General features: G+C 51.9%; 1 protein-coding gene across 1 annotated transcript in view; it reads left to right on the top strand.

The window, feature by feature from the left end:
• The window catches only part of LOC134007951 (alpha-1,6-mannosylglycoprotein 6-beta-N-acetylglucosaminyltransferase A-like), a 63,431-nt gene that overhangs the window by 34,475 nt on the left and 13,515 nt on the right, over window positions 1–15,441 (top strand). The window contains 4 exon segments of the mRNA XM_062447719.1: window positions 649–818; window positions 1,106–1,240; window positions 2,792–2,925; window positions 10,304–10,437. Coding sequence (XP_062303703.1) covers window positions 649–818; window positions 1,106–1,240; window positions 2,792–2,925; window positions 10,304–10,437 — 573 coding nt within the window.

A 15,441-nucleotide genomic window follows, 5' to 3' on the forward strand; every position in this document is an offset into this window, starting at 1 on the left:
GCTCAGCGCCGCACTGCTCGTACCAGAGGGTTGGCATCCCCATGACAGCAAGCTGAGGAGAAGGAAGAGTATATAGAAGCCATGCTGGAGCTTGGCTTTATTACAGCGCTAATCTCCTCTTCTTATTAATCCCCCAAACAATGAACCAACGGAAAGTGTGTCAGAGCCTGCATGCACAGCACCAGTTCTTAGTTATTCGATTCCACCCTCTGGCAAAGTGATGAATAGAATAGAGCTGTATTGGTTCTGATGTTGTAAGCAGAATACAGACTGTGTCTGCTACGACACGTTTTTGACATGCATCCTTTTTTGAAGTACAAAAAAAAAACACAAGAAGCTTTCAAAACGTGAAATTTGAAGATGATAATACCTCTCTTTGGTGCTATTTAAGGTACAGGCTCTGTGAAATCCAGTTTAGCAGCTTTAGTGACGAAATTAAACTGGCTTTGTTCAATTTCTCCCTGCTCATCCTCCCCCCTTCTTTCTTCTCCTTATCTTCCTCTCCCTCCTTCACCTCCTCTTCATTCTCTTTCCCCTTCTCCTCCTCCTCGCCCCGTTCCGCCCTCCACCCCCCCATCCTCTTCGACCTCGACACCCTCCGCTTCCTCCTGTTCCACCTCCTTCCTCCCCCTCTTTCCCGCCTCTCAGATCCTGGTGCACCTGGGTCTGCTGACCAAGGAGTCGGGCTTCAAGATAGCGGAGAACGCCTTCAGCGGGGGGCCGCTGGGGGAGCTGGTGCAGTGGAGCGACCTCATCACCACCCTCTACCTTCTGGGTCACGACGTCCGCATCTCTGCCTCACTGGCCGAGCTCAAGGAGTGAGCACACACACACACACATACACACACATACACACACACACACACACACACACATACACACACATACATGCACACACACACACACATACACACACACATACATGTACATGCACACACACACATACACACACACACACATATACACACACACACACACACACACATACACACACATATACATACACACACACATACACACACACGTATACATGCACACACACACACACAAGTATACATTCAGTCCAAGATTCTTTCATGATGATGATGACATCTCCGCCCTGCAGGATCATGCGGAGGGTGATGGGGAACAAGTCCAGCTGCCCCACCCAGGGGGACAAGGTGGTGGAGCTCATCTACATCGACATCGTGGGTCTGACCCAGTTCAAGAAGACTCTGGGCCCGTCCTGGGTTCACTACCAGTAAGAACCTTCTTGCTTCCAGGCCCTCTCACCTGCTCCAGTCATCATCCATTACTGCTCACGTACTAGTCTGTTGTTTTGTAGGCCCCCGGAAATTGTCTCAGCTAAAGTTGCACCTGAAATGACCTTAAATGTTCCTCTCCCTGATTGGGCCTGGCAGCATGTGTTCCTCTTCCTGATTGGGCCAGGCCGCCTGTGTTCCTCTTCCTGATTGGGCCAGGATCAGACTTACGGCATCCTCTGATGTAATCGTTCTGGAGAGAACAACATCATGAGCCTCGCTAATGGCTCTGAGATTTCCTCCTCGCTGGCCTCTCCAGGTCGTTTGCCTAGAGTAACAGGTTTAGAGTGCATCCTGTGCCAGCTACTCAGGAGGAAACCGACTCGAGGTTTTGAAATGGTGTTGGTGGAGGATCCAGCTGGCATGTTGAGTGAATTCCTTGATGTATTCTTTGAATAGTCACATGCCGTTCCTGTAAAGCGTTGAGTCACTCATCAAGACTGTTGGGCGTGCACAATCGCTCGTTTAATTCTAGAAAGTCATTTTTGACTTAATGCGGTTCTATTTCCCGTCTTTGTCTCGGCTTCTCATGCTATAACCCCTTTTAGTTTCTCGGCCTCTTGTGAAGGTTGAATTACACGCCTTGCCTCTGTACCCAGTGAATAACAGGCTCTCTCTGTGAAACTTTTACGAATATCTTACCCAGTTTAATTTGTCGGGGAGATTGGATCAGCTGTGCCTGATTCCTTTTTAAGTGTCTCTCTTCGTTTCTGTCACACCCCAACAAAGCAACACTGGAACACTCGTCCTGGGCCTCAGAATTAAAAAATAATTTCCCAGCCGTCTCGATGAAGGCATGTTTCAAAGCTCTATGTAAAACACCCTCTGTTTGTGAGGATGAATGCCCTCAGTCTAGTGGCCTGAGAGGGAGGACAGGCGGGGGGGGCGAGAGGGAGAGAGGCTGAGTGAGATGGAGAGAGGCAGTAAGAGGGAGATGGATAGAGAGAGGGAATGAAGGAGAGGCAGAGAGAGATGGAGAGAAGCTAGACAGTGATGGAGGGAGAGAAGTGAGAAGGAGGGACGGTGAAAGGGAAAGAGAGAGAGAGAGAGAGAGAGAGAGAGAGAGAGAGAGAGAGAGAGAGAGAGAGAGTGATGGGGAGAAGGGAGGGAGGAAAAGGGAAAGGTTATCCCTGTGTCATTAACCTCCCAAAAGACATTCTTCTTCTCTCTTCCTCTAATTAGTCATCAGTGTAACCTTGAGTTGTCCTGCATGGTTATGTACTGCCCACCTTACTGGCCAGGAAGGCCAGTGTGTCCCCCTCTGTTCCCCTCTGTTCCCCTCTGTCCCCCTCTGTCCTGCGTTACGTAGCAGAGCTCCACTTCTGTCTCCTGGGATACGTTAAAACACAATCACAGCTCTCATCTTACTAGGTGCAGGTGTATGCCCCCCCCCCCCACACACGCACTCGCACACACACACACACTCACACACACCCTCCACCGCATATTGATGTATTGCATTGTGGTCCGTGTGTGTGTGTGTCCTGCAGGTGTATGCTGAGGGTGCTGGACTCGTTCGGCACAGAACCGGAGTTTAACCACGCCCACTACGCCCAGTCCAAGGGACACAAGACACCCTGGGGCAAGTGGAACCTCAACCCGCAGCAGTTCAACACCATGTTCCGTAAGTCCATCACCAGCACTGCTCCAGGGGGGGGGAGGAGAAGGGAATTGAAAATGAGATGGGCTGGGGAGGAGGTGAGGAGAGGAGGAGAAGGGCTGGGCTAAATTAAATATAGATTAATTAAAAAAGAAATAACCAGGGCTTAGGAGAGGAGGATGGAAAAGAGAGGGGCTGGGAGAGTGGAAGAGAAGAGAGGAAGGCTGATGCAGAGCGAAATGCTAGCCAGTCTCCATTCTCGTTTTCAGAGGCCTGACCCCATGCTGGGCTGCCATCCCATAGAGGCTCAATGGGCCCTTTGTGAACAGGACAGACTATGACATTCTCACAAGACATGGAGCTTTTCAGGAAAGGCCAAAACCTCAGCTCTCAGGTTAGATGATATCTGGGGTACAGCAAGTGTATGTCGCTCTCACCTGCCGTAGGAACATTGATACTGTAAGGGCGCCGCCGTAGGGGGCTAATAGGCTTGTTTACCGTTGCCGTGGGGGGAAAGAACCTTCCTGTCCTTCTTCTTCTGTGGCGTTGCACCTCTGCTTCTCCGCAGCTCCGTTCAGCCTCGGGGGGGGGGGGGGGGGGGAGGAAGTTGTCGCATGGCCGCTGATATTGTGTGCGAGAACAATCAAACCTGAGTCATCGTTGACGACGTGAACATGTGAACGTTGTTCAGCTGCACCTGTGTGTGTGTGTGTGCGCCTCCTCGTATCCGGGAGATGAAAACGTAGCGGAGGACATTCAGATAAACGAGGCCATACAGGGGACATTGATTCCTCTGGTGCGTTCTGGGGTGAGCTCATTACCATAGAGCAGCCTTGCATCAGTCACTGCTGGGGGTGGGGGGGGGGGGGGGGGGAGAGAGGGGGAAGGAGAAGTGAGACAGAGGGAGACAGAGGGAGAGAGAGGGAGAGAGAGGGAGAGAGAGGGAGAGAGAGGGAGAGAGAGGGAGAGGGAGGGAGAGAGAGAGAGAGGGAAGTGAGGGAGAGAGGAGAGGGAAGTGAGCGAGGGAGAGAGAGAGAGGGAAAGAGATAGTGAGAGATGGGGTGAGGGGGGGACAGAGAGAGGGAGGCAAACACAGTTGTTGCGATCTAACCAATAGGAGCCAGCGAGGTCACACAAACACAGAAATCCTCTGTTGAGCCAGTAAGTGTTTAGGTAAAGCTCTAATCAGTAAACTAAACCTGCACACGTCAGTCCCTGGTTCTGCAATTCACTTTTCCTCGTTCGACGTCCTCTGATTTAGAAACAGGGTATGTACACAGTACAGGCTTGTTTATGTTGGGAAAGCAGCAGACTTCAGTACAATAGCCCCTTTGAGACACCAGCGTCCACTGACTCCACATAAACATATGCAAATAAACGTGACATATAGACGACAACCAAATGCGTGATACCTCACAGGAACCACAGATACCGTTCTGCACCTTCATCTGGGATACGCTGACTGTGCGTCTTTCTGAAGAGTCAAGTCAATTCAGTCTCGTCCCTCCCCTGGGTACGAGTGACTTCTAACGAAACATAAACGACAAAACCTGGCGCTCTCTTTTGATCTTTATTGTGCGTCAGCAGCACCAACTGACATATGTCCCCGTCTTCTCCCTTGTGAAGTACTTTGTTTTTCACAAAGCCACCATTGTTCAGTATCCTTTTCCTTGAGAATGAGTGTGCTGGGCGTCCAGCCTCTGCAGGTTTTGGGATCTGGGAAATGATTAAACAGGTGTGGACATAAAGGGAACTTCCCTGTTGCCACGGAAACGTTCTTCCTCTTTGTTTTAGCAAAGAGTATAGAAGCAATATACGTTCTTTGGTTTTAGGTTGGTCTGTCAACTACTTCCCCCTCACCGTCATGTTGGTATGGCGACACCGTGGCGACACCGTGACGGCCCTCATTATGACACGTCATCAGCCTTCCACTTCACGGTGGTGTGCGGCGTGTAAACCAGGGATGTTTACATAAGCAGAAGTCCAGTGCAAAACACAGCAGACCTCATCGTTTGTCAAGGGGACTGGGGATTGTTACTACAGCATGATAACAACTCCGGTTGTCTCCGAGCGATGAGTGGTCTGGCACCAGAGTCCCTCTCCCAGCGTTCACACGAGAGAAAGACACAATGTTTTCCGTTCCGCCTCCCAGTTGGCCAGGGTCCTGAGTGGCTCTCCTCTGGGGTCCTGTTTCACTGTCCAGGCCCTGGGGTCGCCCGTCATCCCTGCTGTTTACCTCTCTCTTTCACTCTCTACCTCTCTGTCTTCTTCTTTTCTCTTCTCCCTCCACCTCCTCTCTCTCTTCCTGTCTTCCTATCTCTCTACGTCTCTCGCTATCCCTCTATCTTTCCCTCCATCTCTCTCTCTCTCTCTCCTTCTCCGCCTATGTCCTTCTCTCTCTCTCTCTCTCTCTCTCTCTCTCTCTCTCTCTCTCTCTCTCTCTCTCTCTCTCTCTCTCTCTCTCTCTCTCTCCTTCTCCGCCTATGTCCTTCTCTCTCTCTTGTCTCTCCAGACCATGACCATTCCATCTGTGTAGTTTGAAACACAGTGGATGGGATTTGCAGGACACACACACACACACGCGCGCCCCTTCGATGAGATCACTTCTTTCCCCTTGGCTTGGTCCAGCTGCTGCAGCGCTAGTCCACACCTCCTGTCAGGATCAGCCTTGGCACCAGCCACCTGACCGGCTGGACGTCTGCAAGGGTTCGTGGCTTCACTGTGGCCCAGTGTGTCCAGGTCGTCAGACAGTCTGTTTGGAGACGTCAGGGGAACAGAGCCAGCTCCTCTGTTGACATGTGCCTCTTTCAGATATTCAGAAGACAAATCTATTTTGGTTTGAACTCTTGGGGATTTTTCCTCTTCTCCTCAAGTTTACGCTTTACATTTTATTTGTAGAGTCTGATGTATTGATTGATTGTGTGTGTGTGTGTGTGTGTGTGTTTCGGTGTGTAAAATATGGAGTGTTTTCAGACTTCCCAACTCTGCAGTGGTTGAAGTGGTTAACAGAATACAGTGCAACAACAACATCTCGTCCTGATAGCTGTGACCTTGACTAATCTTTTTAGAGCTCAAAAACAAGCCTGAAAAAGATCTCCGTAGTTCCGCATATAAACATGTGATCGCAGTTTCTTTGATGCTTTGATTTTGCAAAAGCAATTTTTTGGAAGTAGCTTTTGAATCTTGTCCGAAATGCAAGCATCCGAGGAACGAGCTCTATTCATTTCTTGGGAGAATCGTTTTTTTCGTGTTTAACATGCAAGAATCCACAAATGAAAACAATATGGGCCCAGTGCGTCTAACTCGCTAAACTTCCTCATCAGCCAGATGGTCATTTCCTTCCACCTCCCGCAATTAATAATTAATGCCGAAATAAAACATGTGATTATGGTCTGATGAAAGCTGCTTAACATGTGGAACACTTCAGAAATAAGCGAGGCAGCGTTGCCCTGCTGCTGCTCCTGTGCTTTAATGAGGACGGTGTCATCACGGCTCTCTGGGCTCCGCTGGGCCGAGGCCGGGCCGAGGCTGGGCCGAGGCCGGGCTGAGGCTGGGCCGAGTGACTTGTCCAAACCTACTCTCACAACAACAGTTTGTGTTGTGAACAGATGGATAAAGGATCGTCCCTTCTGCTGCACGGCGGTTTATCCCCCTCCCCCCCAACCCACACACACACAGTAAAAAGTCTGCAAAGCGTTATGAAAGTTCAGTGCTAACATATGCTCGTCGCGGCCGTGGTTTCCTTCTCTTTGTCCACTCTCCGTTTGAAAGTGAATCTTCCGGTTAAGTGATTCTTGGGCCTGATTTCCCCTCCGCCGGCTATCTTGTGTGACTGCAGTGTGGTCTGTTTAATGCACTCCCTTTTGGCAGTCAGATCATTCAGATCTGATCAGATCGAGTTTGAGCTGCAAATCTACATTATGGTTATTGTTACCATTGTGATTGTTACAACTGCAATCCTCACAGACAGTCCTTCTGCCCCTTCTTCCTAGGGAGTGTGTAGAAACCCTCTTACTACTGCGTAGGGAAAGGATGAGCTAGACTTTCGGCGGTCTCTACGTCCGTATTGATCCTCACTGTTAACACAGCGGGTTTATGTGTCCTTTCATCACTCCCAGAGCCAAACTGTCAATGTGTGTCCCAACAGTTTGCTTTTGGCCGTGGTCGATACTCACTGTGGGTAACAACTTTGGAAATGGGGAAACAGTCCACTGGCTGCTCACCGACGGCTCTCCGGCTGCCTCCCATCTCTCTCCTGTTGATTGACAGATCTGTGAACGGGAGAGAGGGTGACACGTTAGCGGAGCTGCAGCGGAGATCAGATTAACAGCAGCAGGTCCAACCAGTTCTGTGGTCTGGCGGCCTCTTCATGGAATGTGCTCTCTTGCGATGATTTGCATTTTCCATTTCTACTTTCAAACTGTCAGTACACTCCCTTATCTTTCCCTCCTTTCCTTCTCAATAGGCAAGTCGTGTTGCCATCACTACCACACCCAGACCGTCCTGATAACAAGCCTGTTTCCTGTGTGGGCTAACTGGAGGTTAACTCGTTTTTGGCTCATTAGGAGAATTCATCGAAAAGCCTTAGGTCTGAACAGGTCCGCCCTGTTCTGCTGACTGTACCAGGGCAGCTTCTAGACCATTCCAACTGGGGGGGGGGGGGGGGGGGGGAGGGGAGGGGGGAAGCTGGGGCCAGTTGTACTGTTAGAGGGTCCAGTTACATTAAACATTATTGCTGTCATATAGTTTTCTTCACTGCATTGCAGGCATAAACAGGCAAAAGTATAATTAAAGTTAAATTAAATGTATAATTATTCAGACTCTACATTTAGGGGGGTCCAAGCTTGTTGTCACAGGTTCAACACAGTGTTGTTCCGACTCTCACCGCCACTCCACCAGCACGTTTAGACCGCTGTGGTGCTTTAGAAGTTAACCTTGTCATTATGTCCAGATGACACATTTGAGTATTCACTCCCGTGCTGTGTGATATGGTGGTAAATACAAAAAGGCACATGAATGGGGTTGAGCTGCCGGAGGCATTGATCTCTGAGGAGTTTACAGTGACAACTATCACAGCACAGGAACATTTTCCTTTTACCTTTTGTTATTTTTTTGTGTGATCTTTTGTGCTTGTAATCAACTCCCAAGTGGTCGAATGTCCTACTACAAAGGACATGCACTGCATTGTGGGTATGCTGTACAGACAGTGAGTTCTCTCCGGAGCCTGTGGTGTCTCCGTTGCCACTACTGAGCGTGCTCAGGCAGCCTGTGGTGTCTCCGTTTCCCGCTACTGAGCGTGCTCAGACAGCCTGTGGTGTCTCCGTTTCCCGCTACTGAGCGTGCTCAGACAGCCTGTGGCAGCCGGAGGAGTCCTCCTACTCCCTCCCAATTGGCTTCTATGACTTCCACGAAATGACCCAAACGACGTTCTGCTTCGGTCGCCCGCAGTGCGGCGGCGTGCGTCTCGTCGGGGGGGAGGGGGGGGGGGGCTGATTTGAAGCGGACTCACCGGCGTCTTGGCATCGTCCAGCTGGGGCCACGACGACGCTCTCCTCAGGCAGACACCTGTCACCACCACTTCCCCTGAGCGATGACACAGGCGTCGCACGCCCTCTCTTCCCCTTCTTTTATTAAGGAAAGATTCCATCCCAGGCTCCCCCGTGACTCACCCAACCCCCCCTTTCCGACCACCTCACCCCCGCACCGTCCCCACAAATAACACGCACTCTGGTGTGCAGTAAATGAAACATCATTCTCACAACGTCGACAGGCTGATGAAAACAATTTCCGCCTGGGGGGGAAGAAAAAAGTAGAAATGGTCCTCGGGTGTGTTGAGGGGGCTGTTTGATTGCATGTCAGGGGCCGCCCAGCAGCATACGGAGCCTGCTGTTCGGCTCCTCCTGGAGAATGCTTCAAAATGACAGATTCACAACCTGTTGTCTCAGCGCATCCTTCTCCTGCTCTGCCCGCCAAGACTGATGGCAGCCCCCCACTCCCCAACCACACACACCCACACACACACACACACACACATGCTTCTGGGCCTACGGGACTTGACACCGGCATCATTGCCACGCTGCGGTGCGTCGTGAATCCATTTTCTTTTCTCGAGCGGCCCGTCAGATTTACAGCAGCTCTGCAACAACAGTTGGCCCCCAGCGGCGGGAGAGCCAGCGCGCTCGGCCGAGGCGCCGTAAATCTGCCGCGCTAACCAGAGAGAGCTACGGTCGTCACGGGGCCCCTCGGAGCGTGTCGACAGGGCCGCACGCCGCCCCTAATCCCCTCCCCCGCTCGCCGACGCCGCCCCTCGCACACGCCAGGGGGAGAGGTCAGAGATTTATCCCCGGTTTGTTGGCGCTTCGACGAAGGTGGACGGCTTATTCGCTTCTTTTATTTTTCATTTCAAGGCTTTTGGGTTAACATCGTCTTAGGTTGTTTCAAAAAATAAATTACAACCTCTTTTTTTCTTCTTCATAATCCCCTTAGCCCCCGGCCGCCTCGTGAGAAAATGTATTAATTCTTATCTTCAGATTGGAGGCTTCAAACAGATGGTGCTGAGGTGAAGCTCTGCCAACACTCTGCTGCTGGCCAGTTGACCTGCTGGCCTCCCAAGTTCCCATAGTAACCATCAGCCAATCTTGCGATCGGGACACGGAACAGGGGGCGGGTTGTAACCATGGAGCCTCTCGTTCCAATGTTCCAGTGTTGCTCCTCATGTTGCGCTGGTGGAATGTGTGAATGTGGCTAGTGTGTAAACACAAACACCACACTTCCTTCATCTGCTTGTGTCAGTCGCACAGTGAATGGGAGGAATTGTGACAGTGGTTTTTCGACATTCTGGATTCGTCAGGGAGTTTCTGTATGGAACACGCTCTGTTGTCATTTAAGTTGAACCAACCATGCTTTATAGACTCATGAGAAATGCTTGATATTTACAATTAGTCATTTAGCAGACACTCTTATCCAGAGCGACTTACAATAAGTACAGGGACATTCCCCCCGAGGCAAGTAAGGTGAAGTGCCTTACCCAAGGACACAACATCATTTTGCATGGCCAGGAATCTAACCGGCAACCTTCTGATTACTAGCTCTATTCCCTAACCGCTCAGCGCCTGACTCCTGATATCAGTTTCCCCAGTCTTCTAAATGGTCATTGAACAGTATCAACCGACCAACTCCTGCTTGTGGATGTCTGTTACGTCGTGTCTACTATTTGTTTAGACCGGACAGTGTGAGCCAGTCGATCTTACAAAGAGTGTCTGATTCATCTCTTTACTGCATCTACATCTCTGCATGTATGACTCACAGAGTGAATATGAAGCAACCGTGATTCAACAAATGTTTGAAATGGCTCCCGGTTGGAAGGTGTGTGGGTAATGTGAGCGTCGCTGTGTGTCCTCAGCCCACACGCCAGACAACAGCTTCCTGGGCTTCGTGGTGGAGCAGCACCTCAACGCCAGCGACATCCGACACATCGACGACATCAAGAGGCAGAACCAGTCCCTCGTCTACGGGAAGGTCGACAACTTCTGGAAGGTAGGACTGTTCGACCGTCTGACGGGGTGGGGGGGGGGGGTTGGAGGGGCGCGGGACTGGGGGGGGTGGGGGGGGCTGGGGGGGGGGTTGGAGGGGTGTGGGGAGGGGGCTGGGAGGGGGGGGCTGGGGAGGGGGGGGGGGCTGGGGAGATAAGGAGACTAGGATAAGCACTGCTTCGTGCGATGGCCCCTGAATGGATAAGGCAAGTGCCGTTTATCCAAGGAGTTGTGTTTGTACAAGGTTCACATACGCATCGCTCCAACATTCCTCAGTCTGGGCGGTGGTGTTCAGTGGTTGAGTTTGAAAAACAAAACAAAAAAAAGGGGATGGTTCTGGAGACAGACGAGGAAGTGAACTTCCGTCCCAGGAGAGGCCAGATCCTGCCAGTCCTGCGCCTTGATCTCTGCTGTCACAGTGGCGGCGGAGGTTTGCTCTGTGCTTCCTCTGTAGATGAGAGGGCAGAGGGCCCCGTGGGGCCCCGTATCACAGCTGACCTCAGATCCCACTACCACAGAGGCTGCACTGCCTCTAGAACAACCCCCCCCCTCCCCAAAAGGTTAAGGTGTTTGGTAAGAGTTTGTTAGTGTGCTCGAGTCTGTCTTGGCTTCCTTTCTCGGATAAATTCTCAGCACTCTGTCCCCCCCCCCCCCAGTGAGGGATTGGTGGTGAATTCAGATTCATTCTCCTCATCCTTTCGTGTGAAGGAAGACACTGTCCTGGGATTCTCTCAGACAAGACAAAAAAAACTCCTCAGAGATTGGAACAGCCCTCGCCGTCCGCTTGTTCGCTGCCTGGCAGACGGCGAGTTGTTAGATTGCGCCCCCCCCCCCCCTCCCCTGTCTGGTTCGCTGTGGCCATGACGACGCCAGAGAGGTTCAGAATCACCGTCTAAAAGAGTGGAACAGGCCTGACCTGCACTTCTCCACTGATAAGCATCAACAGCCTCGACTCAGGGAGAGCATGGCCGTTTAGGGGGGTGGTCATTTAACGTGGCTCGAAGGCGAAATCCCCTTCTACTGAGGAGAACATCAAGAACAGACCATCTACAGATGGCTAGTCTAATTACATATGTACTAGCCAGACAGAGCCATTCAATTCAATTCACTTTATTGATCCCGACTGGTCAGGCCTGCTTCCTGCTCCAGCTTGTGCTTCTTAGACCCAGATGGGCCGGGTCGTGACTAAGCTTTCCCCACGCAGGATGCAGACTGACGTTGTGTGCATGGCTGCAAAGACCCCAAAGCCCAGGGAGCTGCTGGCGGTGCTGGGGTTGGGCTGTGCAGCGTGGCTGAGAAGGGCAGGTTGTAGCCGCATCGGCTGTCGCTAGGTGACGACGAGCTAACACCCAGAGCTAATTGTGATCATTACCGCCTGGTTTTAATTAAAGCACTGCTTTCAAGCCATGAGGTTATTAAAGGTAATGACGGGGCCTTGCGTCCTCCCCCTCCACCCCCCCCCCCCCTCCTTACTCCTCTTCAGTTTCTCTCACTCCCTCTACCTCTTCTTTCCCTTTCTCTCCCTCCTCCTGTCTCGATTTCCTTTCCTTTACCTGACACCTCCCTCCTCCTTTTCCCTTCCTCCACCTTCTCTCACCCCATCGTTCAACCCCACATTCCCTTCATCCCTCCGTTCATCAGCCTCCCCAACCTTCTCCTGCACTCCCATGTCGACGCTCTCCTCTACAGGTGTGTGGCGAGTAGCGATCTTGCACACCGGCCAGCAGAGGCCACCACATCCAGCCCCCCCCCCCCCCCGGTGGTCCGACCCTCCCGCTCACCCCCCTCATGTGGCCACCACCACATGCAGCCACCCCCCCACCCCCCCCCACCCCACCCCCACCCCCCCGGCTGTCACACGGGGCAGGTCCCGGCGCTACCTGAGCTGCGCTGGCTGTAATTAAGCCTGGCCCGTGTGTGAGACTGGAGCTGAAGCATCTGTTTCCTGTCAGCCCCGCTCTGCCGCTCCAGCACAACCTTCACTCCTCCTCCCCGCTCTGCCGCTCCAGCCCAACCTTCACTCCTCCTCCCCGCTCTGCCGCTCCGCTCCAGCCCAACCTTCACTCCTCCTCCCCGCACGCCTCTAACGAGGCGGCTGGCTACTGGATGGCCTCCCCCCCTCGCCCCCGCCCTCGCCACTCATCACGCCACTCATCATCTATTCCCAATCCTGTTTTATTCGAGCCGAGCCCAGGGTGTCATAACTCAGTGGGTTGCCAGACCCATCAGTCGTATCAGTGGTGTTTGCTTTTGTAATGATTGAGTTATTTACGTACACATCATGAGCTGTTGACATTTAATACATTATAAAAGTCAAATGAGCTCAATGTCAAACACAGCACCTGGCAGCCCGTGTTGACTTTGGCAGGTTCGCTCAGGACCAGGGTCAGGCTGGTCATCATTTCAAAGGCACCAGTCACACTCCTTTAAAATGCCAGTAGATAACATGTGCTGCAATCCCTCAAAACACACACACGCACATTCCAGCACACATACAAATACACACAGGAGAGCAAGGAGCTACTGACAGGCACACACAATCTGACTCACTTAACATTCCATCAGATGACGGTCACTACAGTGGCACTCACAGAAGTTGGTACTGTGGGGACATAGCAATCAGTTCTATTACCTACCATGTACCTTTACCCTAGCCTTAGCCACAGCCTGAACCTAGAAGAGAGCAGCCGTCACAATCACCGCCCACCTGTCAAGAGCTCATTCATTATTATTCTATGGTCCCCACTCACCACAGGAAGAGTTCAACAAGGTCACATTCACAAACACTGTCACACACGTTTGTCCAGTGTGGTCAAGCCACCGTCGACTAAGATGTGTTAGTGATGATGACGACACGTCAGCACCCCACCCCCCACAAACCCCCTCCTCAAAATACAAATACTCCCATTCTCAAGACATTGTTTCCATGACGACCACTCGGAGCCCCCGTCTGACTTAGCCGGGGGGGGGGAGAGGTGTGACGCCCCTCCATCTCCGCGCTGTTTGAGGCTGCAGCAGTGTTTATAACACAGACTGCCTCTGTCATGTCTGAGAGCTTCATCTCTCTGAGTCTGGGAGAACAAGAGAGAAGGACTGACTATGTAAAGCAGTTAGCTGTAGTGAGAAAAGAGAGAGCGAGACGAGACGGGAAGAGGGAGATGGAGGGGTGAGAGGGGGGGGGGGGGGGGGAGGGGGGGGGATGGAGCCAGCTCCCCTGGCGTTAGATCAGAGTAGGACGCTGGTGTTTGAAATGCTAATTCTGTCTTCCAGCGCCCACAGTTCTCTCTGCACAAAGATCCATCAGTGTACCCCTGTCACTGACGCCTCCAGAGGCACACACACACACCCACCGGACACTAACATATACCCACACACACACACCGGACACTAACATATACACACACGCACATACACACTCGACACACCGAAAGCAGGGCATAGCCACAAACTCCAAGCAACTCAACCGTAAAAGCCTAGTTACACCCGAGGCTAATGGTTTACCACTGCAGCAAACGTGGAGCTGGTAGGTTATAATTAGACCTGACGTGAGCAGTGTAGTGTCCTGCTGAACTAACGCCGTGGTGTGGACGTACACATGTACCATGGTATAGATGTCCAGGGATAACCATGGAGACGCTGCTCCACACTTGTACATTTTAATTGGACTCAGTGAGGGGTGAAATATTACAGGTGCTCTGGCTGTGGTTTTGATTGGACTTCTGGGGTTGTACATGTATCTGAGACAGTAACACTCTCACTGTATCTCTCTCTCTCAGCCTCTCTCTCTCTCTCAGCCTCTCTCTCTAGCTCTCCCTCTCGCTTCTTTACTCTCTTTTTAAATCTCTTTTTCCTAATTTTTTCCTCTCTCTCTCGCTCTCTATGTCTCTCTGTCTCTTTAGTTCTGAGCGAGCAGCAGGCTGGTACAGATCACGTTGGGTGATCTGGTTGATGATGTCATAATCCCAGGGCTCCTTGTTTCAGTCAACCTTTCCTATGGACATCCTCTTATGGGTCTGAGTCTAGGGTTAAGGCTGGGGCTGATTCTAGGATAGAGGCTGGGGCTGAGTCTAGGGTTAAGGCTGGGGCTGATTCTAGGATAGAGGCTGGGGCTGAGTCTAGGGTTAAGGCTGGGGCTGATTCCAGGATAGAGGCTGGGGCTGAGTCTAGGGTTAAGGCTGGGGCTGATTCCAGGATAGAGGCTGGGGCTGAGTCTAGGGTTAAGGCTGGGGCTGATTCCAGGATAGAGGCTGGGGCTGAGTCTAGGGTTAAGGCTGGGGCTGATTCCAGGATAGAGGCTGGGGCTGAGTCTAGGGTTAAGGCTGGGGATGGGGCTGGGACTGAGTCTAGGGTTGAGGCTGGGGCTTGGTGATGATCAGTCTCAGTCTGCATGTGCAGCTGTAATCAAGCATCGTCTACATCCTCCTGGCACATGCAAGGTCACATCAGTGAGCATCAAAACAACTGTTTACGGTTCCACCGTGTGTGTGTGTGTGTGTGTGTGTGTGTGTGTGTGTGTGTGTGTGTGTGTGTGTGTGTGTGTGTGTGTGTGTGTGTGTGTGTGTGTGTGTGTGTGTGTGTGTGTGTGTGTGTGTGTGTGTGTGTGTGTGTGTGTGTGTGTGTGTGTGTGTGTGTGTGTGTGTGTGTGTGTGTGAAAGAGAGAGAGATTATGTGCATGCCTGAGTGCCTGCCTAATACCACGCAAGTCTGAATTTCACATTCTTACATCCATAGCTCCCCTTTCCCACACACACACACACACACACACACACACACACACACACACACACACTCACAGGCACACACACACTCACAGGCACACACACACACTCACTCACAGGCACACCCTCTTATTAAGTAGCGGTCCGGAGCAGAGAAGAGCTGTAGGGTCCCAGGAGGGATTAGAGAGTGCAGCTTTCACCGTCTTAATTGCAGCTCTGCCGTGCACCTCTCCAGCAGGCTGCTGGCAGCATCTCCAGCTCTCCTGTTACAGCCTCCGGGCTGCAGGCAT

The sequence above is a fragment of the Osmerus eperlanus genome, chromosome 21 (assembly GCF_963692335.1).
Source record: "Osmerus eperlanus chromosome 21, fOsmEpe2.1, whole genome shotgun sequence".
NCBI classification, from domain to species: domain Eukaryota; kingdom Metazoa; phylum Chordata; class Actinopteri; order Osmeriformes; family Osmeridae; genus Osmerus; species Osmerus eperlanus.